The sequence below is a fragment of the Hippoglossus hippoglossus genome, chromosome 18 (assembly GCF_009819705.1).
Source record: "Hippoglossus hippoglossus isolate fHipHip1 chromosome 18, fHipHip1.pri, whole genome shotgun sequence".
NCBI classification, from domain to species: Eukaryota; Metazoa; Chordata; class Actinopteri; order Pleuronectiformes; family Pleuronectidae; genus Hippoglossus; species Hippoglossus hippoglossus.
Genome location: NC_047168.1, coordinates 110,086 through 135,715, shown reverse-complemented (window position 1 = coordinate 135,715; position 25,630 = coordinate 110,086). Strand labels below are relative to the sequence as shown.

Here is a 25,630-nt window from a genome sequence, read left to right as displayed (position 1 = left end):
TTCATGAAACAATACTTTCATTTAGTTGACGTGAAAAAAATTGAGATTTTGCATCACTGTTATGTCAAGTAGAAAGTGAAGTAGAAAGTGTCTGAATTGACTGTGACTTGACAGCTGTCTTTTTAGCCTCCGGCAGATCATCTGCCATCTTGAATGCACTAAAGTTAGGCATGTGAAATGATTGAGAAACCCGGAATGTGCAGCAAATGATTGAAAACAATTCAGTGTAAAGGGACAAACTTAATAAAGCACCTAGCTATGCACAGGATACATTTTACAGCAGAGAGATGCTCCATGTTTGACTACTTTTGTAGCCTCATGCCAAGCTCATCAGCTGGCAGTGTGGGCATCCCTGGCCCTAGCAGTGGGGGACAATTGATGACGAGTTTGGAGCTGGAGTGTTTTGCACTGAAATTGTTATTTAGCGTCATTAGTTTGTTTTATTTATATGGGATTTGGATATAGGATCAGTCATTGTTTAGGCATCAGAACTGTTCTAAAAGTATCGATTAGCACTGTGACCTCTCTTGTTTAGACTGCTGTCTGAGTTGTTTGAATAAAACTTTACACCATGAAACGTTATCTTGACTTATTTTGTCCCAACTTCAAAGATTTGTGTAAAAAATTACTAAAAACCCACAGGACTGGACTGTAGACAGTCAGACATTAGCTAGTATTAGTGCATTACATTATATATGAAGCTTTGTTTTGCAGCCTACAATTCATTCTTGATAGTAACATGCCTGGTTGGTACAGACCCCAGCAAAATAAAAATTTGTGTGAAAATGAACGATAAAATAGACCATTCCCACTAAAATGTCAAAAATCTGTAAAAATGATTGCAATATTATGTTTCTTTGCAATTGTTCAGCCCTGTGATGCAGTCAATATGGAGCATAATCCTAAAATAATGTTTCTGAAACTACAAAGAAGAGGAGGCTTACCCAGAATTAGTATGGTGTTGTGCCCAAAATGCCCATAAGTGTATGTCAACTATATCTTTAAGGTCATGTAGAAACCGAAAATGTATAATTCTATGTAATATTCATACATTTTTGTCTCCAAGTATGTTCCAAAAGCTAAACTTTAAATGGTAAATTCAATATAATATCTTATGGTTTAACTGTATGCTTCTGTTGGGTGCCACTGTCATCTCGCTATCTTTTTTCATGCTAGCTGCTTATAGTGTGATATTATTAGAAGTTATTATTAGGAGTCTAGCTTTCGGAATGATTTTCCTCTGCGAAGGTATTAAATGACACAACTAATAGTCTCTATGCCTCTTTCTCAGCCTGTGGAAGCCCCCTCCCTGAATAATGGCCGCACCAATCTCAGTATACAACTCGAATGCCTTGGACACACACATCTCCAGTGTAAGTGAATATACAGTGACTTAACAAAGTTGTCAGACCCCTTCACTTTTTGCACATTAATTGTCATCCATTGAGTTAAAAATGGGTAAAATTACCCTTTTTTGCCGATCAGTCTGCACAATAACCTGTACTGACAAAGTGAAAATGTTTGATAAAATTTGTTCCTGTCCTATCCTTTTAAGTTTAGCCCCTGGTCATACATTTTGCAGAATTTTATGACCACTTTTTGGAGCTATCATGTCTTCCATCCACTCAATTGTGGCCATTATTTGAAAGGCTACATGATAAAATGTCTGATATTGAGTGTGAACACAGTTCTCAGCAAAACAGGGTTTAGAAAAAATAAAAATAAATGCCAAGGGATTGGCTACTATTGTTAGGATGTGTCTAAAACTGAATAGATTGGAACCAAATGCAACACAAACATTCACTTAGACTCAAAGGTGATCTAATTACATTTTGGTGGTCTACAGTCAAAAGGTCAAGGTCATGTGATCGTACGTTGATTTGAACGTAATATATTAGAATTATCCAGGGGACATTTCATCACATCTGGCACAAACATTCACTTACTCAAGGATGAACTGAATATAATTTGGTGGTCCAAGGTCAAAGGACACTAAAGCACATTTTTTGCTATATGAATGCGATATCTCCAGAACGCCTTTACAGAATTCATTTCCATAAACTTTTATTTGAACTTGATTTTCATTTTGGTAGTCAAAGGTCAAAGTTTATGTTCACAGTGGCATCACAAAGTATGTTTATGTTTTTCTTGAACATGATATCTTAAGAGCTGCTAGAAGAAAAATGTCTTCAAATTTGGTATCAACGTTTACTTTGACTCAAAGATAAACTGAAGGTCATGAACTTGTGCATGAAGGTCAAAGCTTACAGTCACCTCATGTTTCAGTGAATGTGATATATTAGGACTGCCCAAAAATAATTTTATTACATCTGGCAGAGTTCACTTTGACTCACTGGGTAGAAAAAAGTAATAGTAATAATCCTATTTTTATGCTACTAATGAATTGCATATTTGGCAAAATTTGTTTGTAGTTGTTAAAAGTTTAGACTTCATAACATTGTTTCATTTGTAAAAGTTGTATTCATATCGCAATGAAACAGGAAGTTCCACTAAATTGACTATACATTGTCCAATCTGCGCAAGACTTGATGTTTGTAAACCTTATGTGACCACTTTTACATGCCTATATCAAACATAATCGTAGCACCGCTTTCTAGCAGCAGGATGCACTCCTCAGCAGGATGTTACTTTTAACTCCTTCATTTAACTGTGCAAACAAATATCACAATCCCAAGCCATGTCAGCGAAACCTCCAGCAACTACACCGCAAACACAGCACACCATGACGCACGCGGACTGCGAGGGCCTATCCATCGCTGCTTGCAGTTTAATTATGATACATTTTCAACTTCAGGTTAACATCACTTCACCTGCTTCAGTGTCACTGCAGCGTCTCCTGATCGCTTTGTGTGTTTGCGTGCCACAAATACCACAATAAGGCTTATTAATAAAGTAACTGGCTGAACTTCAACAAGTAGCTACTTGGAGTGAATCAAAATTAGGCTTTTGTAAAAAATATGGCCCATTATACATTTCAAACAGATAAACTAAATAAATTAACCACCTGATTTAAATGAGTAGTAAGTCATATATATATCTATACAATTTATTTTTTTGTTTTCAGTAAAAAAAAAAAACTTTCTGTGTATGTGTGCATTTTTAGACCTCCAGAGAGTCCCTGAAGATGGAATTGTTAGCAGATGTATGTCTGCTGCCTGGAGAGGACAGAATTATAGGTGAGTGTATCTGTACTGCACAATGTCCACACTGTTTTTACATTTTGAAACCTTGTTGTACTGGAAAAAGATGCAAACATGTCATTTTAATCATGATACAGTGTGACATTCTGATAATTAGTTTACGTATGATTTAGTAACTTAAGTATTCTCAGCCAATAATGTTAGATAAGATGGCTGATATGTCATATGAAAAATAAATATTTTTGTCTTTTTTCAGATAAAGACATCATCTACATCTGTCCATTCCGTGGAGCAGTGAAAGGCAAAGTGTTGATCACCAACTACAGACTCCACTTCAAGAGCTCAGATACTGTAAGTCCCATCAAGCTCATGTAGGGCCAGTCAGTAGCTCATGACTTTGCATACATATCGTAGAAACAAGGAATAGAAAACATTAAACAGATTTTTCATTTCTTTTTATTCAACCCTGGTTAACTATGGCTGTCTTTCTTACCTAAGTAATTAAAAAAAAAAGTTAAATAATTATCCATTAAGGTGCAGCATTTTACTTACTTACATTACACATTACCTGATGTAGGTATAAATGTGTAATATTTTGTCTGTGAGCAAAATCAACATGCTGACTTTGTGTTGTAGGATGTGGTGGTGACGATGGATGTTCCTTTGGGTGCCATAAGTCGGGTGGAGAAAATGGGTGGGGCATCAAGCAGAGGCGAAAACTCCTATGGCCTGGATATCACCTGCAAGGTGTGTGTGTGTGGGTGTGGGTGTGTGTGTGTGGGTGGAGCTAAGTTGACATGTTTTTATGAGCTCTGCATATTGGAGCCATTCTTATCATAAAAGACTCTTATTAGAATCTTGCACAGTTAAAAACACAATAATAAACCTAATTTATATAGCACCTTTCAAATCACATGTACAAGTTGCCTTTTTAGTTCAAAATGAAAAATTGAAGGAAGACAATAGGAAACAAATTTAAATTAGACCACAAATACAAAACAAAAAAGGGTTACAGATGAGAAAAGAGTAAAAACAAGATAAAATGACAAAAAACAAGTTTGTGTTAAGGATATGGAGATCTGTTCTATGAATCAATCAAGTTTTAGTTGTGAGGACCATGTTCACCATATGGTCCAAAGCGACGTAAGTTTACCACTGACATATGGACCTCAGACGTCAGTCCAGTTAGTATGCTTGTTTTGACCGCTTGGTGGCTGGATGATGATTTTGTAGCTGAGGGTTTACTTCATTTATACTGCGAGGCATTAGTGTGTGGGTGAACCAGGACAACATGCCTGTTTATTTTTCTTTACTCGTCAACTCCTCTCTCTTCACAACAGAAACACTTCTGTTAGTGGCCGTTCACAAGAAGAGTCCCAACAGACACACTGCTTATGACAGGAAACACAAACCGACCTTCCACAATAAAGCAACTAAACAAAATAGCTTACAATTTCAATATAAAACAGACATTGTTGCATGAACTCGCATACAGAAGCCTGTCAGTTCTATAAGAGCCTTCAAGGAGATAAGAGATTAAGATGCACTTTATATTTTGTTTCAACTCATTGTGTTTAATAATTGACATTTTGTGCAGAGATATTGTCAGTGCGATGTCAAAACGATGACAACAATATAATTCATCACAATATTTTTTGGGACAATATAACGTCCAACTAGGGCTTATGAAAAAAATGTTCACATCAGTTGATATCGATATATATCACCGTATAATTTAAATAACCAGAAAATAACTTTTTTGCACATTTTTGTTGGACAATGTTCTTATGTACAAACGTTTTTTCATATGCACAAAACAGATTTTTACTTGCTCACACAATTATCCTGTGCCACTGCACATTACTTATAACGTTTCACACAAACCACTACAGTGAAAAGGTGTATATAATGTACATACTCAGTATTTCTTTTATTAAATCTTAAAAAATGTATTCCATTGCCTTTTTATATTTCTTTATTCTCTTGTGCTCCACATTCTGACGTGCCTGCTGCTGTAACAACTGAATTTCCTCGATGTGTGGATCAATAAAGTTTTATCTTATCTTAACTTAAATCAGCGCCACTGCACTGAGGCAGATTACTCCGCTGGTCAACAAGTGACTCTGCTCCTCATTTGTTTTCTAATCACTCACACGTAGAACTGATCTTGGATAAACAGGTGTCGCTTCTTCTGCAACAATGAAGTTAAAACACTACGTTACGTCGTAATCTGTGGGAAAAACCTCTGTCTGCAGGAGTGAGTGTGTCCGTGCTCGTCTCTGTCCCTCTTCACACACAAACTGATATTCACATGGGATATTCACCATCTAGTCCTATATTCTAAAATAGTTATTAATCGATGATGTCGGATCATGATTTCCGGTCACTTTAACCCTGATGTCCTGACTGTGCGCGGGGGTTGTGTTGTGTCGCAGGTTAAATCCATAGGCTTAAACATGTGACACATAAACTCTGGAGCGAATCAAACAACACAAAGTAAACATCAGTCCTGTACGTGTTCTTATAAGTTTTGATCAGTGCTGGTGTTTATTGTTAAAGTGTAAAGTGAGCGCAGGTCAGAGGGGAAGTGAGGAGGAAGCAGACTCCTACACAGACTTAGTACAGGACGACCGGACCTTTTTAATGAGCGTCTGTCCTGAAGCAGCGGTGTTATAATTATTCAGCGGTGGAAACCTGCTAAAACCATGAACGTAGCAGAAAACCTGATTATGTTCCGTCACTGCATCGATGCTGAGTCATCCTCCTCTCTGCAGGAGCCCAAACATTACGTGAGCTGCTGCTGCTCCTCCGCTCTATGCTGTGTGCGTCAACCTAACCCAGGGGTCGGCAACCTTCACGATCAAAAGAGCCATTTTGCCCCCTCTTCCCCCAAATAAAATGGGTCTGGAGCCGCAAAACATATTTGATAACACAGCTTATAAAGTTTTATATATAGTTATACTATATATATAAAAACTATAGTTTGTTGCATTTATGAAATTATAGAACGACAATAAAGAAAACTGTTGACATTTTATTGCTATTTTTACCTGTTACAACAAAGGCAAACACCAAACTCTTATGAAGAGGAGAACAAAATACACTGGCATGTGTAGGCCTACTTTGAAATATATTAAACACAGAACTATGCAGGCCTATTTGAGTCCTCCCCAAAATTGTGGGAAATGTATAAAATAAGAAGTAGCCCACTTTGAAATAAATACAACACATAGCTGCAGTCTAATAGCTTAAAAAGAGTAAACATAAAACATAGGCCAGTTTGTATTCAATTATGTTTTAAGCAGCTTGAAATTCTCTGAGTTTCGCTTCTCTCTTCTCATGCCCCTCTCGCAGCGGACTGCTCACTCACCCCGCCCATCCATAAAAGAGCCTCTCCTTCGCGCATGCGTATTTTATTATCAGGAGCATGGAGAGAGAGAAAGTGAAGAGAAGAGTCCCAGCGAGTTGACGAGAGTTCAGAGACGTTATTGACAGGTTGTTCATATTCTTTGTGAAGAAATGACGTCATTGACACCGTGTTTTAAGCCTAAATGTCCGCTGAAATCTTTCTACGAGGTGCATTCAGGGACCGTCGGAAATGCTAACATCCGCTGGCTTAGCCTTACTGTGGGCCATATTCCATGACATTTTTTAGAATTTGCTGCGGGCCAATTAGAAATTGACCACGGGCCGTAGTTTGAACACCCCTGTCCTAGAGGATAATAAGATGATGAAAAGTGATTTATAGCTTATGTGGCATTTCAATGTTTTGCTGTGAAACAGAAAGTTGTTGTAACATCAGTGTACATTATCCCATCTGCACCAAACTTCACATGTTTGGTGCCTGTGTGTCCTGGCCTGAACACATCTACATGTCAATAGTCATAGTAATAGTAATAGTGCCCCTTACAAAATTTCAACAAAGCAGCCCCGGTGACACATATCACCAACATATGAAAATCGGTATGTAGACACGACTGCTGAAATTCATTTTGTATATAACACTTTGTTACATTATGTATGTAAAACACATTAACCCCTTCATGCAGTTTTTGTCAGAGGTCGTGTGCGTGGCGTGGTGTTGAATTTCAATGTTTTGCCGTGAAATGGGAAGTTGTTGTTACTTTATTATACATCATCCATTCTGTAGAGTCCCGGCCTGAACATATCTACATGCCAGTATTCAGTAATAGCCAAAGCACCCCCCTACTGGCATCAAGAAATTACATGATTTATAAGGTGAATGTGGTCAACCTGCTAGGAGGACTACATTCACAGCATAAAACAAGTGTGTTTTCATTTGCCATGGCAACGCACCAAATGTTGATGTTTAGTTGTCCGATTGATTACATTTTTGGGAGATGTAACTTAGAGATGTAACATGCTTAGAAAGTCAAGAAACTCCTCACACACGTCGGAAATGACATCCACAACATTTACTTTCGATATGGGTCTTGCATATGGGTGTGGAAAAATGGCTCGATAGCGCCCCTACAAAATTGAAATAATCCCGGCAGCACATTTCACCAACATGTATGAAAATCATTAGGTATATGTACCATGTCCAGGCTTACAAGAAAGTCTCTTAGACCCATACCCTAAACCAAACAGGAAGTCGGTCATTATTAACGTAATGTAAAATTATGGCTTGTTTTTTGCCATTTCAATGCATTGTACTTTAAAGGCCCCATACTTTACACTTTTCTGGGATTTTATTTCAAGTATTGGTACCCATAAAATGATATATCAGTGGTTGTAAGTCGAAAAAACTATTGGAATGTGGATTTCCATGTCCCCTCTTCTGCCTTCTCCTCGAGCTCATCCATTATTAATGAGGCCCTCCTCTGATTGGCTGACTGCACTTTGACTGACATGTTACCAGGCCTACCACCGGTAGTCTGCTCCAGCATGGTAAAACTCCCCAGTAAACACAGATGGCTATGGCTACAGCTGAGAGTAACGTAATTAGGCCCTATTTGTTTGAGCCAGAGTCAGACCCCGAGGCGGATACGGCTGTAGAAGACCAACCACCCAAGTCAGTTACAACAGGATGTTTTGGAATGGTAAGTTACATTGTTGTCATGGTTTTTTCCAGGTTTTAGCTAGACGGTTGTCCAGTGTACGGAGTAACGTCTAGGTTACATTACTGCTGCATGCAGAAATGATTTGCTAATTCATATATTTTCTAATGCTGGGTTTTACAAGCACAGTTCATGTAATGAAACACTTACTTACAATACACTGTATTTGATATTATGCCACTTGATTTATAAGGTTGAATACATAACACGTATTGCATTATTTGTATTATCGTGTCATTACATAATTAGCGTTTTCCCATTGTTGTCGTAACGTAAACATTACAGTAATTTTACATGCTGTTATTTTGCTGGTAATGTTGCTTTTTCCTCTAATGGTGAACATGTGGTTATCATGCTATGATGCCAATCAAAATATAAGAATGAAAAAATGTGTGCTGCAGAGAGATACACAAGGTAGACTATCAAATAATCTTCAGTCTACAGTCGTAACGTTGTGGTACCAAAGTTGTTATTTTTGTCTGCTCAATAGGTTCCTAGGAGAAAGAACCATCTTCAGTTCCCATCAAACTGCATGACAGAGCATCCTGGCCTGAGTGAGAAGGGGACGCATTATGCTACAAACTGTTAATTCTAACCAATGTTGTAAATACCCTTATCTTTCTGATGTTCTCCATTACATTGCATCTATTGCACTTCTGTCCGTCCTGGGAGAGGGATCCCTCACAAGTTGCTCTCGCTGAGGTTTCTACGTTCTTTTTACCCTGTTAAAAGTTGTTTTTGTGTTTTTTCCTTACTCTTGTTGAGAGTTAAGGGCAGAGGATGTCACACCTTGTTAAAGCCCTATGAGACAAATTGTGATTTGTGAATATGGGCTATACCAGGGGTTGGCAACCCGCGGCTCCGAAGCCCCTCTGCAGTGGCTCCCTGTACAGTGTTGCGTTCAATGAACGGCGTTCGAATCAGTTTTCATATGATGAACGTTTATGTTCATTTTTTAAATCATCATCGTATCAGGCCATCATGTGAAATACCAGAAGCGAGAGTTTGCGTGCGTGTGTGTGTGTGTGTGTGTGTGTGTGTGTGTGTGTGTGTGTGTGTGTGTGTGTGTGTGTGTGTGTGTGTGTGTGTGTGTGTGTGTGTGTGTGTGTGTGTGTGTGTGTGTGTGTGTGTGTGTGTGTGTGTGTGTGCTCCCAGACAGCGTGAACACACAAAGGCCCCGGGGCTCCGCCCCCCACTCACCCGCTCAGAGCGACACACACAGTGAGATAATAGGCTGCAGAAGCTGCAGTTGGTTTGTACCATAGACTGTATATAAAGAGGTTTGTACCGAGCTGGAGTTTCTGTGTCCTCCTCTACTCTGCTCTCACTTTAACTAATAAACTCTCATCACTAGTTATCAGGACCTGATCAGTACATAAAGTCACTTAGTGTTTGTTTGATTCGCTCCAGAGTTTGAGGTTGCATTTTAAAATCATGAAAAATGACTGGTCCACATTTTGTGCTCAGTACAACACGACCTGACGCTCACAGTCATGACTCAGTGTTAAAATGAGTGGAGCGACACGCAGACATGATCTGACACCATCGATTAATAACTAAACACAATATCGTACGTTTGTCACATAAATCATCCCAATAACAAATGGAACAAATGATCATGAAATAGTTAATTTTTGGAATCGTGAACTTAGTTGAACATTTTTTTAAATAAACTATGAACTAGTTCATTTTCATATGCATGAACTGAATTTTGAACTAGTTCATTTTAAGTGTGAACTAACACAACTCTGAGTATAACTTTATATATAACTTTATAAGCTGTGTTATCAAATATGTTTTGCGGCTCCAGACAAATTCTATTTGGTGGAAGAGGAGGCAAAATGGCTCTTTTGATAGTAAAGGTTGCCGACCCCTGGGCTACACAAATATAATTTGATTGATTGATTGATTATCCTGATGTTGTGCAGCATGTATCTACACGAGCGGGTTGTAATGTGATGTAAACTGAAATGCCTATTTACAATGAAAATATCAACTGGTTATTAGCAATGTTAACATTTTAGGCCTTTATGTTCTGTAGAAAATTACTTTATTACAGAAAATACACAGTAATCAGAGCAACTTGTAACAATCACATTTTTGTGGGTAGAAAAGATTCAAGTTTTGCACCAGAAAGAAGGTAAGTGATATGTCTGTGAGGTCCTGAAGTGCAATAACTGTCTTCAAAGACTTTGTCAAACAGGACCTTCATCAGTTCTTTGATGTAACCTGGAACACATTTGTACAGTGCTGTTTCTAGAAAAGTTTCAACATTTTATTTACTTTGTAATAAAAATATATTTTTTTACAATAAAAACATTTTGTGTCTCTTGCCATATGTTGGCCATGTTTTCAGTGGCTTTGCTGTGCAGTTTCTCTTCTTTGCCTTCGGATATTTTATTTTGTAGATCGGTGTGGCAAAACATTTTGCCACCGGGGTCTCCCAACAGCAGCCAGACACAAACCATTTAGGTTTTAATATGAGTTATTGTTGAGAACGGCAAACATAAATTTAACCAGACATAAATTGGCTAGCAATTTCTGCTGGCTATTTGGCAGCTCACATCCTTTTTTCCAGTCTCTCTCCTCTGTGGCAGTTCTCCTGCTGCCTTTTAATCCAGGGAGGTTAATTGGCCAACTAACCTCAGCTGTGCCAATTAGCTCTCCCTGGTTGAGCTGGCAGCGTTCTTCACACCACCTCCACTTACCCCATCATCAAACTCAGGCCAGGATTCCATCCGGCCAGACCTACATGCTTCAACCTGGAGAAACTAAGAAATCTGTGTAAATCCTACAGCATGTATACCGAACTGAGACTAAGATAAATGAGAACCACAGTTTCTGTATTCTGTATGATGCATACACTTTTTAACAACAACACACACTCTAAACATGGTGAAAGCACATTTACAGTGTGACATTGGCTGTGATTGTGCAATTCAAGTCATAATCAGTGCCAACACTATGCAGTTACAACACAAATGTGGGGCTTGTGAACTGTATTACACCATCCACTCTCAGTTTTATTTGTTTAGTCTAGATGCAGCTGTTTCAGCAGTGGTACACATGACATAACTGTAGCTGGGGATGGCTAGAGTTGAAAAAACGGCAGCAAAGTAGGTAGTAAACGTAATGTTAGTGTTGATTTGGATAAGAATAACCAATGTGAGGAACAACAATGTGACTGTACATCAGGGCCGTGCAGAGACCTTTAGAGGGGCACATGGAAAAAGGCTCATATGCCGATATAACTTAAAGCTACAATTTGCTGTTGAGGGGGTTGCTGCTGCCAGAGGGCTGTATTGATCTGAGACTCTAGACATTAAAAGGAACAGAGGAGAGATATTAGCTGATTAACAAGTTATGTGACCACAACAAGATGCAAACACTTCTAAATATTACTGTTGCTGCTGTTGATTCTTAATTCATAATTTTATTCTATTTTTGATGATAATTAAATAAATAAAAAACAAGTATTGATAATTGGGAGGATGAGACAATCACAGTTAAAATCCATTCACTATAAGACTTAGAATTTTTTATGGCACACACACACACAGACACAGTGCAGCACCTAAGCCCTCCGCAAACCTGGGAAAACCCCCGTAACTTTCTTAAAACCGGTGGACAGAAGTACAAATGAAAGATTTACAGAAACAAAACGGCCATCATACGTGTTTTCCTCAGGCAGCAGCAGCAGTGGTTGGCAGATGTCGCCTAACGTTACTTGTACAGGCTGCGCAGTGAACACCGATATAAACCACAATCATGCATGTTCTTTGTTCACTGCATTCATGTAGAAATACGCCAAATAATGTGCACTCTGATGCAAACCCCATTTACCAGCATTGAAGTTTTTCGTCCCGCTGTCCCAGACGGCGCTGGGCGTCTGCAGTGTAGTGCGGAAGAAGGCACGTCAGGATGAGCTCAGGTCAGGTGAAAACTCATCACGTGACTGACGGCAGCCAGGTCATTTGATATATAGCTAAATTATAATTAATTGTTAAAATTATTTCACAATCCGGTCCATGGTGCTGGAGCGGGAGGTGCCCCCCCCCTCTGCACGTGCAATTCTCTATGAAGGAAAAACCCTTCATGAATACATTTATGTTTGTGTTTGTATGTGCTGTTTGGGAATGTGCATTGATGTTGACTTTCTCTGACTTTCTCTTTAGGACATGAGGAACTTGAGGTTTGCCCTGAAGCAGGAGGGCCACAGCAGACGAGATATTTTTGAGCTCCTCTTCAGACATGCCTTTCCCCTCTCACATTGTCTAGTAAGTGTGCCTTTGACTTCTCCCACCATCCACTGACTGATGTCTATTTTGGTCTATCCGGAGAAATTGGACATTGTTTTTGGCTCGGCCAGCAAAAGAAATTCAGATGATACAAATGTAGCTGAAGTTGTACTGTGTATATAGATTGTTAGATCCCAGTACAGGGGTGGCTGTTCCATCTCTACGTTTAAAGGGTCAGAGTCAATAGCCCCAAAAAATATTATTCTAATAAGGTTTCTAAGAATAATCTAGCTGGTGGTGCGGAGACTCGCAAAGCTTCTAACTGCCTACATCCTGCCTGTTTCCACTAATGAAGCACCCAACCGAGTAACCCCTCTGTGAGTTGGATACTTCAGTCACACTTGTTAATGGAAGCTTAAAGAGACCTTGTGAGGTCCAAAGGATCTGTTACATTTTATTAACCCTAACCCTATCACCTGTGTTAAACACAAGCTTACACATTAGTTATATGTTGTATCTTGGAGGATATACAAAGTGAATGTCCACAATTTCTCTTTAAATGCAAGTTAAGAAATTTATTTAAGAATAAATACTTATTAACAAGCTCAGTCAGATCAAAATTGAACAAATTTTGATTCGGAATTTGATTAGAAAATAAGATGTAAAATAATAATTGTATCAAATCAATACCTTAGAGAGGTGGGGTTAGACTATGTGGCCTTTGTAATCTATTCCTAGCCTTGGAACCTTTTAAATCCAAGCAGGAGCCTTGACTCCGTACAAAGTCCGGTAATGTAAAGATTCCATGTTCCTTGAGCACAGAGAACTTTGGGTCCAAACAGTTTTGTAAAAATGGTTAATGCTCTATTCTGTCGAACTGCTGAAGATAGTCAAAGTCATCTGTTTATTGTCGGAAGCAGCTCACAACACACAAAGAAATCCGAGGAAGAACAAACTAAATACAGGAGGACTTTCACAAAATACTCCTGTAAAATACTTAAAGTCTATTTAAATACTTAAATAGACTGGGCAACTCATTGTAGTCACCCCCTCCTTTCTCTAAAACACAAACGCATGACTGTTGCTCACAGTGATGATCAAAACATGCATACACAATGGAGCCATAAAGTGGACGCCTCCCCTCTTGTGGTCGGGTGTTCTCCTGTCCTCCAGTAAGTAGAACAATGAGTGTCCTCCCTCCACACTCCTGCTAACCTGCGCTTACTTTACACTTTAACAATAAACACCAACACTGAACAGAAATTATTAGGACCTGAGCAGTACTGTTCACTTTGTTAAGTGAACATAAAGTTTACTTTGTGTTTGTTTGATTCGCTCCAGAGTTCACGAGACATGTAAAAAACACACACACACACACACACACACACACACACACACACACAATCCTAAAAGCTCATGTAAATCCTACCCATCCCATCCTGTTAACTGAGCTGGTAACACATATTTGGTGCCAAATGTTTCATATTTATTCAAGAGCTATTTGGCTCTATTGATATCTATTGTTTTCGTTGTGTGTGATATATTTTATTATTTTTTATGTATTTAGGATATTTAAACATCCTCAATAATTATTTTAATTGCTCTTTAAAAGGGTGGAGCCTGCTTGCATGATCATGTTATTGCATTATCAGTGATATAAAATATTTTCAAAATGATAATAATATAATTCATCACAATGTTTTCTGGCACAATGTAATGTCCAACAAAATATATTATTGTGACAGGCCTACCTTAATATTTGTATTAATGCGCCAAATTAGAGGTTTCCTTGCACAATAATATATCCTGAACTGAATTGATATTGAATCAAATTTTGACCTTGTGAATCGGAAATGAATCGAGTTGTGTAATCAGTGACAATACCCAGCCCTAATTATGAAATTACCCATGTATATGGGAACTGTCAAGAAAAGGTTTGATAGGTGTATTAATGCATTTTGGGTGCACCTAAATTATGTGCTAATTCTGCACACCAGTGCAATCAATGCAAAAAATAAGTCTGGAGCCCTGGTGTGATACATGTGTTCACGATAAACAATAATTTTGTATGGCCTTCGAAGGATGGTATGGAAATTTAATTGGCCCTTGATAGAAAAAAGGTTTCCTACCCCTGGGCTATACAATAAAATTAGATTGATTGATTGATGTTCTTCCACTTAAAGTTTAGTTCAGGTATGCACTAGCAGCTAGTAACCTTGTTGTGGTAGAATATGCCTCTGGCCATATGAATGTGAAAATTCACTTGGAAGACCTCATTGCACCAGACCGCAATACAACCCACATATATGGAGTATTCCATGGATGTACTCCACAGTTGATGCTGCCTCTTTCATCCTGTAAATTTGACAGAGTTTCAGTTAGGGTTAGGCCCTCCAGCATAGTGGTGAGTAGATAATGAGTTAATTGGTTATTTGGTCCGGCCTTATGTGCATGGCAGCCCGCATTGCCATGCTCCATGGTGTTTGCAGCACTCCGTCTCGGCTCCAGCCTTCTGGTGTGACTTTGTCTTCTCCAAGTGGTCAGCTCGATAGGTCCTACCCATCCCGTATGCAGAGCTAGCTACCGGGAATCATCAGGCAAATCCTTATATTCATGGGTGTATTCTGGCTCTGCTGGCTCTCTGAAGACCAGTGGCACTTGCATTGTAGACACTGGTGGGCTCACCACCTGGCCTTGTAAGGGGTCATAAAGCCAAGCCTCAGAGACTGCTTGGCTGAGCAGCTGAGACAGGCGGGAAACTCCAAGTCGGGCAAGAGATACCTCACCTGGGTTGTTTTGTCGGGGTGATTCAAGCAGTTGCAGAGCAGAAGGGATGCATCTTCTGCTTCAAAAACTTAGATTGTTGTCTAAGTTGGCGGTGTGGATGGCTGTTGCCCCATATGGTTGAAAAAATGTTTGGAACGATCAAGTCTTGTAGTGATGGGGACCTGTCTGTTTCTTCAGGAACTCCTACCATTGGATACAGTGGTGGTGTAAATGGTTCCATTCCCCCCTTTTTACCTCCAGTAATGACAGCCAACCCCTTGGGCTTGCTCTCTTCATGATAGGCTCAACGCGACAAAAGTGGTTCAAGATATCTTCTTACCTGCCACCCTTGAGCACGGCCAACTTCCAACAACTGTCGCATCTCATTAGCAGGTTGCAGTGTAAACAGTACACCTGACTTGTCTCATTACAACGCCATCAGTGAGATACTGAGTAAACATCCAGACAGCTTTGTGGTGATTACCACACCAACTTTAAAGACTCTGTTCCCCAAATTCAAGCAATATGTATTGGTCTGTAAATGATAAATTGTCTGTATTTATACAGCGCTTTTGTAGTCTTGATGACCACTCAAATGCTTTACAGTTCAGTTTTACATTCACCCATTCACACACGCCTCAAAATGATATCACGATATTTCAAGGAAATTTGCGATAACGAAATGTATGATGATATTTTATTGGAGATTGCAGCTTGCAGGCAGCAGCATTTATTTGTGCAAACAATGAAGGGCATTTTCCATCCTTCATTTTCGTCTTGCGACGTTAGCACCAGGTGCCTGGTTGACCTGTTAGCAGCCAAGATCTGTGTGATGGCCTTTTCTTGTTTTAACAGCCGCTGGATCATCTTTTGGCTTTCTGTGACCAGTTTGTGCTGGGGTAGGCCTTTTTCCACTTGAGCATCCCGGAATGCCCACTTGCAGCGGTGAGCAACGGCAGCCACAATCTTTTTGCCAACTGGGGTCAATTCTGGGGTCCTTCACACTCCTCTCTGAAGATAAAGAAAGAGAGACAGATCTCTCTTTCTTACACACACACACATACACACAAACCCTCTCCCTCCCCTATCTCCCCCTCACACAGACATACTAGGGTGAAAGGAAGAACTTTTTAGCACAGGGGTCTTCAACGTTTTTCTGGCCAAGGACCCCAAACTGATGGAGAGATGGAGCAGGGACCCCCTACTATATATATTGTATAAAATTGTGTTTTATATTAAACTGGGCCTAGTGCCATGTATAAACATAGCTACCCTGTTATTGTGCATTCAATACTAAGCTATTCAAATAATACACAGGTTCATATATTCATGTTTTTATTTTAAACATACAGTGCCTTGCATAAGTATTCACCCCCCTTGGACTTTTTCCCATTATGTACTGTTACTAACTGGAATTCAAATAGACTTAAATAAACTTTTTCCCGTTTGATCAACAAAACATGCATAGTACTTTGGAGGTGCAAAATAAATTTTATTGTGACACAAACAATAATGAGAACAAAAAAGTTGACATCTGTTGGGTGCATAAGTATTCACCCCCCTGTGTCAATACTTGGTAGAACCCCCTTTCGCTGCAATTACAGCTGCAAGTCTTTTGGGGTATGTCTCTACCAGCTTTGCACATCTAGAGATGGAAAGGTTTGTCCATTCTTCTTGGCAAAAAAGATGAAGCTCAGTCAGATTGGATGGAGACCGTCTGTGAACCGCAATCTTCAAGTCTTGCCATAGATTCTCTATTGGATTGAGGTCTGGGCTTTGACTGGGCCATTTTAAGACATTAACATTCTTTAATCCAAACCATTCCTTTGTAGCTCTGGCTGTATGTTTAGGGTCATTGTCCTGCTGGAAGATGAACCTCCGCCCCAGTCTCAAGTCTTTTGCAGACTGCATCAGATTTTCTTCAAGGATTTCCCTGTATTTGGCTCCATCCATCTTTCCCTCTATTCTGACCAGTTTCCCTGTACCTGCTGAAGAGAAGCATCCCCACAGCATGATGCTACCACCACCATATTTCACTGTTGGGATGGTGTGCTCAGGGTGATGGGCAGTGTTGGGTTTTCGCCACACATAGCGTTTTGCATTGAGGCCAAAAAGTTCAATTTTGGTCTCATCTGACCAGAGCACCTTCTTCCACATGTTTGCTGTGTCTCCCACATGGCTTCTGGCAAACTCCAAACAGGATTTTTTATGGATCCCTTTCAACAATGGCTTTCTTCTTGCCACTCTTCCATAAAGGCCAGATTTGTGGAGTAGACGACTAATAGTTGTCCTGTGGACAGATTCTCCCACCTCAGCTGTGGATCTCTGCAACTCCTCCAGAGTAACCATGGGCCTCCTGGTTGCTTCTCTGATTAATTTTCTCCTTGTCCGACTCTTCAGTTTGGGTGGACGGCCTCCTCTTGGTAGGTTTGCGGTTGTGCCATATTCTTTCCATTTTCTTATGATGGATTTTATGGTGCTCAGAGAGATGTTCAAAGCTCTGGATATTTTTTTATAACCTAACCCTGCTTCATATTTCTCCACAACTTTATCCCTGACCTGTTTGGTGAGCTCCTTGGTCTTCATGATGCTGTTTGTTCAGTAATGATCTCCAACAAACTCTGAGTCCGTCACAGAACAGGTGTATTTATACTGAGATTAAATTGCAGACAGGTGGACCCTATTTACTAATTATGTGACTTGCAAATGTGACTTGTGAATGCAATTGGTCGCACCAGATCTTTGTTAGGGGTTTCACAGTAAAGGGGGTGAATACATATGCACTCAACACTTTTCAGATTTTTATTTGTAAATAATTGTGAAATCCATGTAATATTTCCCCCCACTTCCAAATGATGCACTATTTTGTGTTGGTCCATTACATAAACTCACGATGAAATAAATTTTAATCTGTGGTTATACCATGACAAAATGTAGAAAAGTCCAAAGGGGGTGAATACTTATGCAAGGCACTGTACATGTAGAAGGGACAGTGAATCCTCAAGCCATCTGTGGATGGCACACATACTCCCACATTAGTGAGATGTCTGACCCTGATGAGTAGCACACAACTTATCTAACCTTGGACGGATGGAGGTTGTCAGGCAGAGGGTCATATCAGCCTCAGGCTGCAGTCTTGACCTGTATTTGTTTTTCAGGTAGGTGAGTGAGGAAAATCCACTTTCGCAAAGATATGTTGTTGCAAAGGGCTGACTGAAAGATAATGTATTCTGCCTCCATTTATCCGTTCACTACAATATGTTGGATTCGTGTTAATGTGTATTTAAAGACATTTAAATTTGTGAAAAAAAAGGTTGTCTAATCAACCAAAAATTCGCGACCCCCCTGCAGTACCTCCGCGGACCCCCTGTTGAAGACCTCTGTTTTAGCAGATCAGATTGACATAAAGCTATAGTTGCTAACAAACACATCATCACAAAGATATTTTTATCACAGATTCCTCCCACAGTGGTGGCTGCACTTTCCATCATCAGGTTTAAAACAGGTTGAATCAACAATGTATTATTTATGATAGTCTAATCTGTGCAACAGACAAATGAAAGCACATTAATAACACTCATACACATTTTACAAAAAGGAAAGGGACATTTTTATTGACTAAAGGCAGGAATTATTGCCCATGGCAATATGACCCATGACAATAATTGTTTTGGGACTGCCTGTTATTATGAATGGGCATGGAAGTGGGGGTTATAATAGAGAGGATTGTTATTTTTGATGGCAGGGGAGAAGCAGAGCGAAGGTGTGATCTAATTAGCATATGCATTGCAGTGAAACCCCTGGCGAGAACTTAACTCACTTCACCATTGGATGAAACCACAGACCTTTGAAACGAAAAGTCACCCGTGATTGGCTGGTAGATCTGTTGCTATTGGTCACCCTGGGCCATTATAATACACACTTGAGTAAACCCCTCCCACACAATAATGATAATAATTAATAGTTATTATTACTAATAATTAATTAATTAATATTAATTATTAGTAAGCCTATATCAAAAGCACTGCAGTTACTGAAGACTATACATACATTCATGTGATGCTTGATGTTATATGTTGTACATAATGTAGAGAAAAAAAAACATTTACAAGGTACATGTTGAGTCTAGGCTTTATTTACATTCAGCACAAATAGTGTAAAAACCCAACTGCCCTAGCCAGGGAAAACAATATAATATTAATAATCAGAAATAGCCTTGCTAATTCACCGTAAGAAGATCCACAGTAAAAAACACAATAACTACACAGTTACCAGTTACTTACATACAATGGGGTCATTTTCCACCCTGCAAATCCGGACTTGCAGCTACAGCTTCTACCAAATGTGCAGTGACACCTTCGTTGTGAGGGGGGCTCAGGCTGTGAGAACACATAAACAGATAAAGTAACATAGAGAATGTTTTAATACAGCACAGTGCGTCTGTTTTTTAATCATACCCCTGCTCCAGTTCGTGGCCCCTGCCGTTTGCCTCAGAGGTGTGAAGACGACGGACAATTTCCTATAAAATACAAACAAACTCTTAAGTTTAAGCAGTTCGTACATATTTCAACATACACTAGTTCTGCTCAAGCACTCATTGCTCACTCATCTTCTTCTCTTACCAGATTTCTCGCTAATCCCACAGTTGTTTACATGCTATTCAGATCTGCGAGTTACTTAACTTAGCTCTTACCACAATTTTGTGATTGTGCGCCCGTCTTTTCAGCTTTGACTCCTCCACACTGGGCCTGCAGCTTTGCGTTCCAACACAGTCATCCTCTCCTCCAGGGAAAACAGTGTGGTGTTGACTTCAGCCAGTTTTTTACACCGAAAAAAGTCATTCATTGACCCACTCTGAACAACAGCCAGGAGTTTCTTGTTTGCGCTTCATTCATAAGGCTGTGATTCGACGAGCCCTCTAACGTGATGACGTTGACGACTGATGTGGCATCTTCAGGAATGGACGTATTCACATGCTGAGTGTGGTCTTTTCAGAGTAAAACTTCACATATTACCTTTTCACTTTTGAAGCAGCGGTTATGGCAGTTTTAAAATTGTACTTTACATTTAAATAGGATGAGTATGTGACTGAGGACCAGTTTATTCTTTCTGGTGTTAAGTTAATGTACTTACATGATTCTTGCTGTTCTGGGTTTGTACCCTAGTTGAGTGCACTTATTGTAAGTCACTTTGGATAAAAGCGTCAGGTAATTGAAATGTAATGCAAAATGGTGTTTTTCATTTGAACGTTTTTTATTGGAATACTGGGAAAGTTTAATAACAACAGGACAATTGAAGTCTAAATTCTGAGGCAATTTCAATAGAGTCAACAGCTCAGTTTGCCAGTAATTTGGGAGGACAAATGTTTGGGACTTTGACACGCGATGACACAGCTGATATGCTTAATGTGAAGCACAGTGTTTTGGTGTCAGCAGAAAGACATCTCGTAGAAAACTGTACAGTGGTGCCACTCTCTCTATTCCAACAGATTATCTTGGATGAGCTTGAAAGACATGCAATGTTATTAATGTATCATCAGATGTACCCTGAAAATTGTATCACTGATTACACTCATTATTGCATACTTACTTATATAAGGCAAATCTATTCAAACTACACAATCGGCCCACCTGGGTATTGTGGAATTGTGTGCCATTGTCTGTCCTCAGTTCCTTAGGCACTCCCAAATCACTTGCTCCAGGATGGTCACTATACTATTACCAGAAATCCAAAGTGGATAATGCATGGCCTATGCCTCATATACGGCCTGCACCACTGGCTCATTAGGGACTACCCTTCCCTTGACCATTTTATCCCACTTTTTGACCACAAAGACAAATATTCTCTGCTGCACTTCGATCCACTTTGTCAATCCCTTGCTAGTGTGCTCTTTCTTTAGCGTGTTCCTTCTGGTGCCCCACGTCAATAATAAGCCATAATTTGGCTACTTTATTCCACAAGTCCTGATGGGCTACCATTTTTCCTTTGGTACCCCCAAAGCCATTTTCAATCCAAATGTCCAGTTCTTCTTTGAGAGCCTGAAAGCTGTAAAACTGTATGGGATCACTCTTGCTCTCTTGCTTTTGCGCTTGTCCAGCTCAAGCAGTCCTGTCATCACAGCGGTAACTTCACCTGCTTAGGCACTTCCAGGAGCTTTTCCCTTCTGCAGAGAACATTCAGTTCCATTCTGCTTGAGAATAAAGACCCAGTAGGTCGTATTGTCTTGTCTCTTTTTTAAATCCATTGGTATACCCTTCTTCAGGAACCGATGAAGTTGGCTTTGGGTGATGCCTTTAATTCCCTAGCCTTGTACTAGATCTTTCAGGGCACTGCAGCACACCAGGACATCCAGCTCTTTGTCCTCAAGCAGATACTTCTTCTCCACTGTGGACAATGTATAGATCCACATAGCTACAATACCCTCTCCTTCACCATAGCGTTATCTTGATCACAACTGACCTCTGTTGGTCAGGCTTCTTGGTATTGAGCATACAGTTGCCTTGATGGCCTTCAAATCAGTTGCAGTCCAAACCCAGTCTTTGTTAGAATCCTCTTTCTTCTTAAGTCATGCATACAGTGGCTTGACGTATTTCTGATTGCTTGGTACATGGTCTCTCGCATAGTTACACAGTCCTGAGAGTTTCTGCAGTTCGTTCTTAGACATCGGCTGTTCTGTTCCAGCTTCTCCTTGTAACCATCCGAGAGTCCCAGATCAGTTAAGACCTACAATCCCAAATTCTGTATGCATGTGTTTATGTATAAATATATGTGTGTAATTGTATGTATTTATGTACATATATGTGTACGGGCTACCTTTATGGTAAATGGTCTTTATTTATATAGCAATTTTCTAGTCTTGATGACCATTCAATGCACTTTACATTACAGTTTTGCTATTCATTCACACTCACACATTCATACAGTGCATCTATGTGCAGCAATTTCTCGATCACACATCACTTACACAGCCATCAGAGGCAATTTTGGGTTCAGTGACTTGCCCATGGACACTTTGGCACACTGAATGAGACAAATAAATCCTTTTCATGACTAAAATAAATTGAATGAACAAATGTTCGGGGAAAAACAAACAGGACGTTGCTAATGCTATTGTTATTAAAACATGGATCCAAGTTTTATCCATTGCTCCTCCTTGTTTATGATTCACATAAATTGTGCAGAGGTGGGTGTGAACTTATTTTGCTTTCTGAATGGGAGCATGCAAGAAAAAGTTTGAGCACCACTGGTGTTTGAGTATGAACCTCTTAAATCTAGCCAGTAGGCAAATTGATAAAAGGCTGCCACTGGTCTGATGTGTGTGTTTGTAGTCAGGGGCACTGTGCTGCTGCTGCTGACATAATAGCACTGTAGTCTGTTAATGAAAGTCTTCTTCTCTCCCCTGCATCCAGCATGTGTTTGCATATGTGACTCAAGAGAAGTATGAGGAGAATGGCTGGAATGTCTACAAACCCATAGAAGAGTTTAGACGCCAGGTAAGGAGGACAAGTACAGTGTAAGGACATTGATTCCGGCACTTGTTTCTACTGTGCATCATTTTGTAATCAGTGGGTTGTGTTGTGTAAAAATATCTATATCTAATGATGATCTTGTCTTTTCTTGTAGGGTTTACCTAATAACAAGTGGCGTATTACATTCATTAATAAGAACTATGAGCTGTGCGACACCTACCCTACTGTACTGACAGTACCCTTTAAAAGTAAAGAGGAGGACCTCAGAAGAGTTGCAGTGTTCAGATCAAGAGGACGCATACCGGTGAGCATAAGACCCACAGCCGTCTTGGAGCACATTGCTTTCATCTGACAATGAAGCCTCTGGGAGCAACGACGACATTTTAGGTCCTCTGGTGTAGAGTAGATATGAAACGGTGTGAACATTTTGTATCTTGATTATGATGACCAAAATTATTATGATTATCAGTATTGTCAGTGTAATTGTAAAAATGTGCTTAAAACATTTTATTAGAAATAAGATTAAAAAAGCACCATATAACACTATATCAAATGTGCAACATTAACATTGAAGGACAGCTTTAGTTTGCTTAAGTGTATTCAGAATATAAGGATAATGCTGAAGACAGCAAATTACACAGCATTCTTTTCCTAAGTTCAGTTCTCCCTGACAGCAAAGTAGTCTTATCTGACTCAAGATTTGAGACGAATGAACTTAAAAGGATAGTTCACAGAAAAATTTAAATTCACTCATTATCTACTCACCACTATGCCGATGGAGGGTAGGGTGAAGTGTTGTGAGCAAATCCAATCCAATATAATTGAGGTAACTGGTGACTCCTTCTTCAAAAACTTAACATGCCTCCATACTGCTTGTGTGGTGTCATCCAAGTGTCCGTGAGCCCCGACATTCAAATTTGGCTCGAAATGGCTGCATTTACACTGTGTATTAAGCCTTAAAGGCCGCTTCTGGAAGTAGCGATGCTGGTGGACCTAGCAATGCTAGCGCGTGCCCTTGAGCGAGAGCTTGTGTGCAGTGTGTGCAAATAGGAACTCTGAGGAGGATATCAGAGGACATTTAGATAAAAAAAAAAAAAGTTAATTAAACTGTTTCAAGTCGAAATTGAATGTCGGGGCTTACGGATACTTGGATGACACCAGACGAGCAGTATGGAGGCATGTTATGTTTTTTTCTGTTTTTTGGCATTTGAAAAATTGATTAGCAGTTACTTCAATTGCATTGGATTTGACTGTCCCAAAGTGCTTTGTGGACTCAAGCGCTTCACCCACCCCTCCATCGGTTGAGTGGTGAGTAAATGAGTGAATTTTCATTTTTCTGTGAACTTTCGCTTTAAGACAAATAATGATGTTTCATAGTCACAGTCACATCCAACAGAATAAATTGGTTTTAAAAATCTACAGTACTATTGTCTGCAAAGAAACCATAGAAAAAAATACTTTATTTTTCTGTGCACTCATTTAATCCCAGCTCAGTGTGAGTCTGTACTGCATTCACTGTTGAGTTTCTCTCTGCTCTGTGTGTGTGGAGGTAGGAGTGACACACACACAGCTGAGCAGAGGAGGCAGGTCAACAACTCGTTGCCTTAAATGCAGTTGTCGACCCCAAACACCTGAGAGTTAGGACAAAATATCAGCTTCTCTGCTGGTACTGGTCCCCCCTCCCTTTCCCTGATCCACCGACCCCTCTAAAGCACACTGACTTTGTTCGTTTCAACAATTTCAAAATCTGTAGCCCTGACACTGTCTTAAATGATAAGAGACAAACTGGTGCAGAAGTCAAATTGTTTGTAGCAGCAATCCTAATCTCTGACTGTTGCACTGAAAACCATTAAAAGTTATCTGACAGCGACACCATTCCCTACAGTAACGAGTCACATCTGCAAATGTTTCATCTGTCTTTGTGCCTCAGGTTCTATCATGGATCCACAGGGAGAACCAGGCAGTGATTGTCCGTTGCAGTCAGCCTCTGGTTGGCATGTCTGGTAAAAGGAACAAAGATGACGAGCGCTATCTGGACCTGATCAGGGAGGCAAACGACACTGCCAAGCTCACTATATATGACGCCAGGCCTAACGTCAACGCTGTGGCCAACAAGGTGTGAAGGGAAAGGGAGTGCTGTCAGGGGTCAGGGCTGGTTTGACGGACGCAGGAGGGTGTATAGCAGGTTACCATCTCATGAGCATTACCTGTCAGCATCAGTCAATCTGAAATAGTAGAAAGCACCACATGATGTCAGCTCTGTAATGTCACTATGAAATGTTAACCCTTGAGGAAGCTTCTACTTTAAGCATGCATCATATTTCATATTTCTGATGAGATGGTTTCCTTTTCGAAAAGGTTACAATCAGGGCTGTGATTCAGGATAATTTCCATTATCGATTAATCGGCGTAAAATCCTATCAATCAGTCAGGTGAGAGAAAATCATCAAATTATCATATTAGAGATGCTGAAGACAAAGTATGGGTACAATGTACCTAAACAAATTTATATGCCTCTGCGCCATCGACAGCCAATGTTTTTGGTTTGTCTGTCTGTCTATTCAATCCGTCCTTCCCATTATCCTGAATGTGATATCACAAGAATGCTTTGACTTTAAATCTGGTACAAATATTTACTTGCACTAAAGGATGAACTATGTGGATTTTGGTGGTCGGAGGTCTCAAGGTCAAGGTCACAGTGACCTTACATCCCTGTGAATGTGATATATTAGGACTGCCCATAGGAAATGTAATTATATATGGTACAATTCACTTAGACTCAATGATAAACTGATTAGATTTTTGGCCTTTTTGAATGTGACAGCTCAACACTGCTTGAGGGAATTTCATAAAACTTTTGATCAGCTGGCAGTTGTGATCAGTTTATTTTTCAGTGGTCAAAGTGACCTAATATG

General features: G+C 39.8%; 1 protein-coding gene across 2 annotated transcripts in view; it reads left to right on the top strand.

Moving 5' to 3' along the window:
* The window catches only part of mtm1 (myotubularin 1), a 50,865-nt gene that overhangs the window by 12,528 nt on the left and 12,707 nt on the right, over positions 1 to 25,630 (top strand). The window contains exons 2-9 of one of the 2 annotated variants that reach the window (XM_034615353.1): positions 1,292 to 1,373; positions 3,125 to 3,197; positions 3,418 to 3,512; positions 3,798 to 3,908; positions 12,418 to 12,519; positions 22,656 to 22,739; positions 22,870 to 23,019; positions 24,646 to 24,831. In XM_034615353.1, coding sequence (XP_034471244.1) covers positions 1,317 to 1,373; positions 3,125 to 3,197; positions 3,418 to 3,512; positions 3,798 to 3,908; positions 12,418 to 12,519; positions 22,656 to 22,739; positions 22,870 to 23,019; positions 24,646 to 24,831 — 858 coding nt within the window. In that variant the 5' untranslated portion in view covers positions 1,292 to 1,316. The remainder of the gene's footprint in view (positions 1 to 1,291; positions 1,374 to 3,124; positions 3,198 to 3,417; positions 3,513 to 3,797; positions 3,909 to 12,417; positions 12,520 to 22,655; positions 22,740 to 22,869; positions 23,020 to 24,645; positions 24,832 to 25,630) is intronic. The other variant, XM_034615354.1, reaches the window with a different exon arrangement.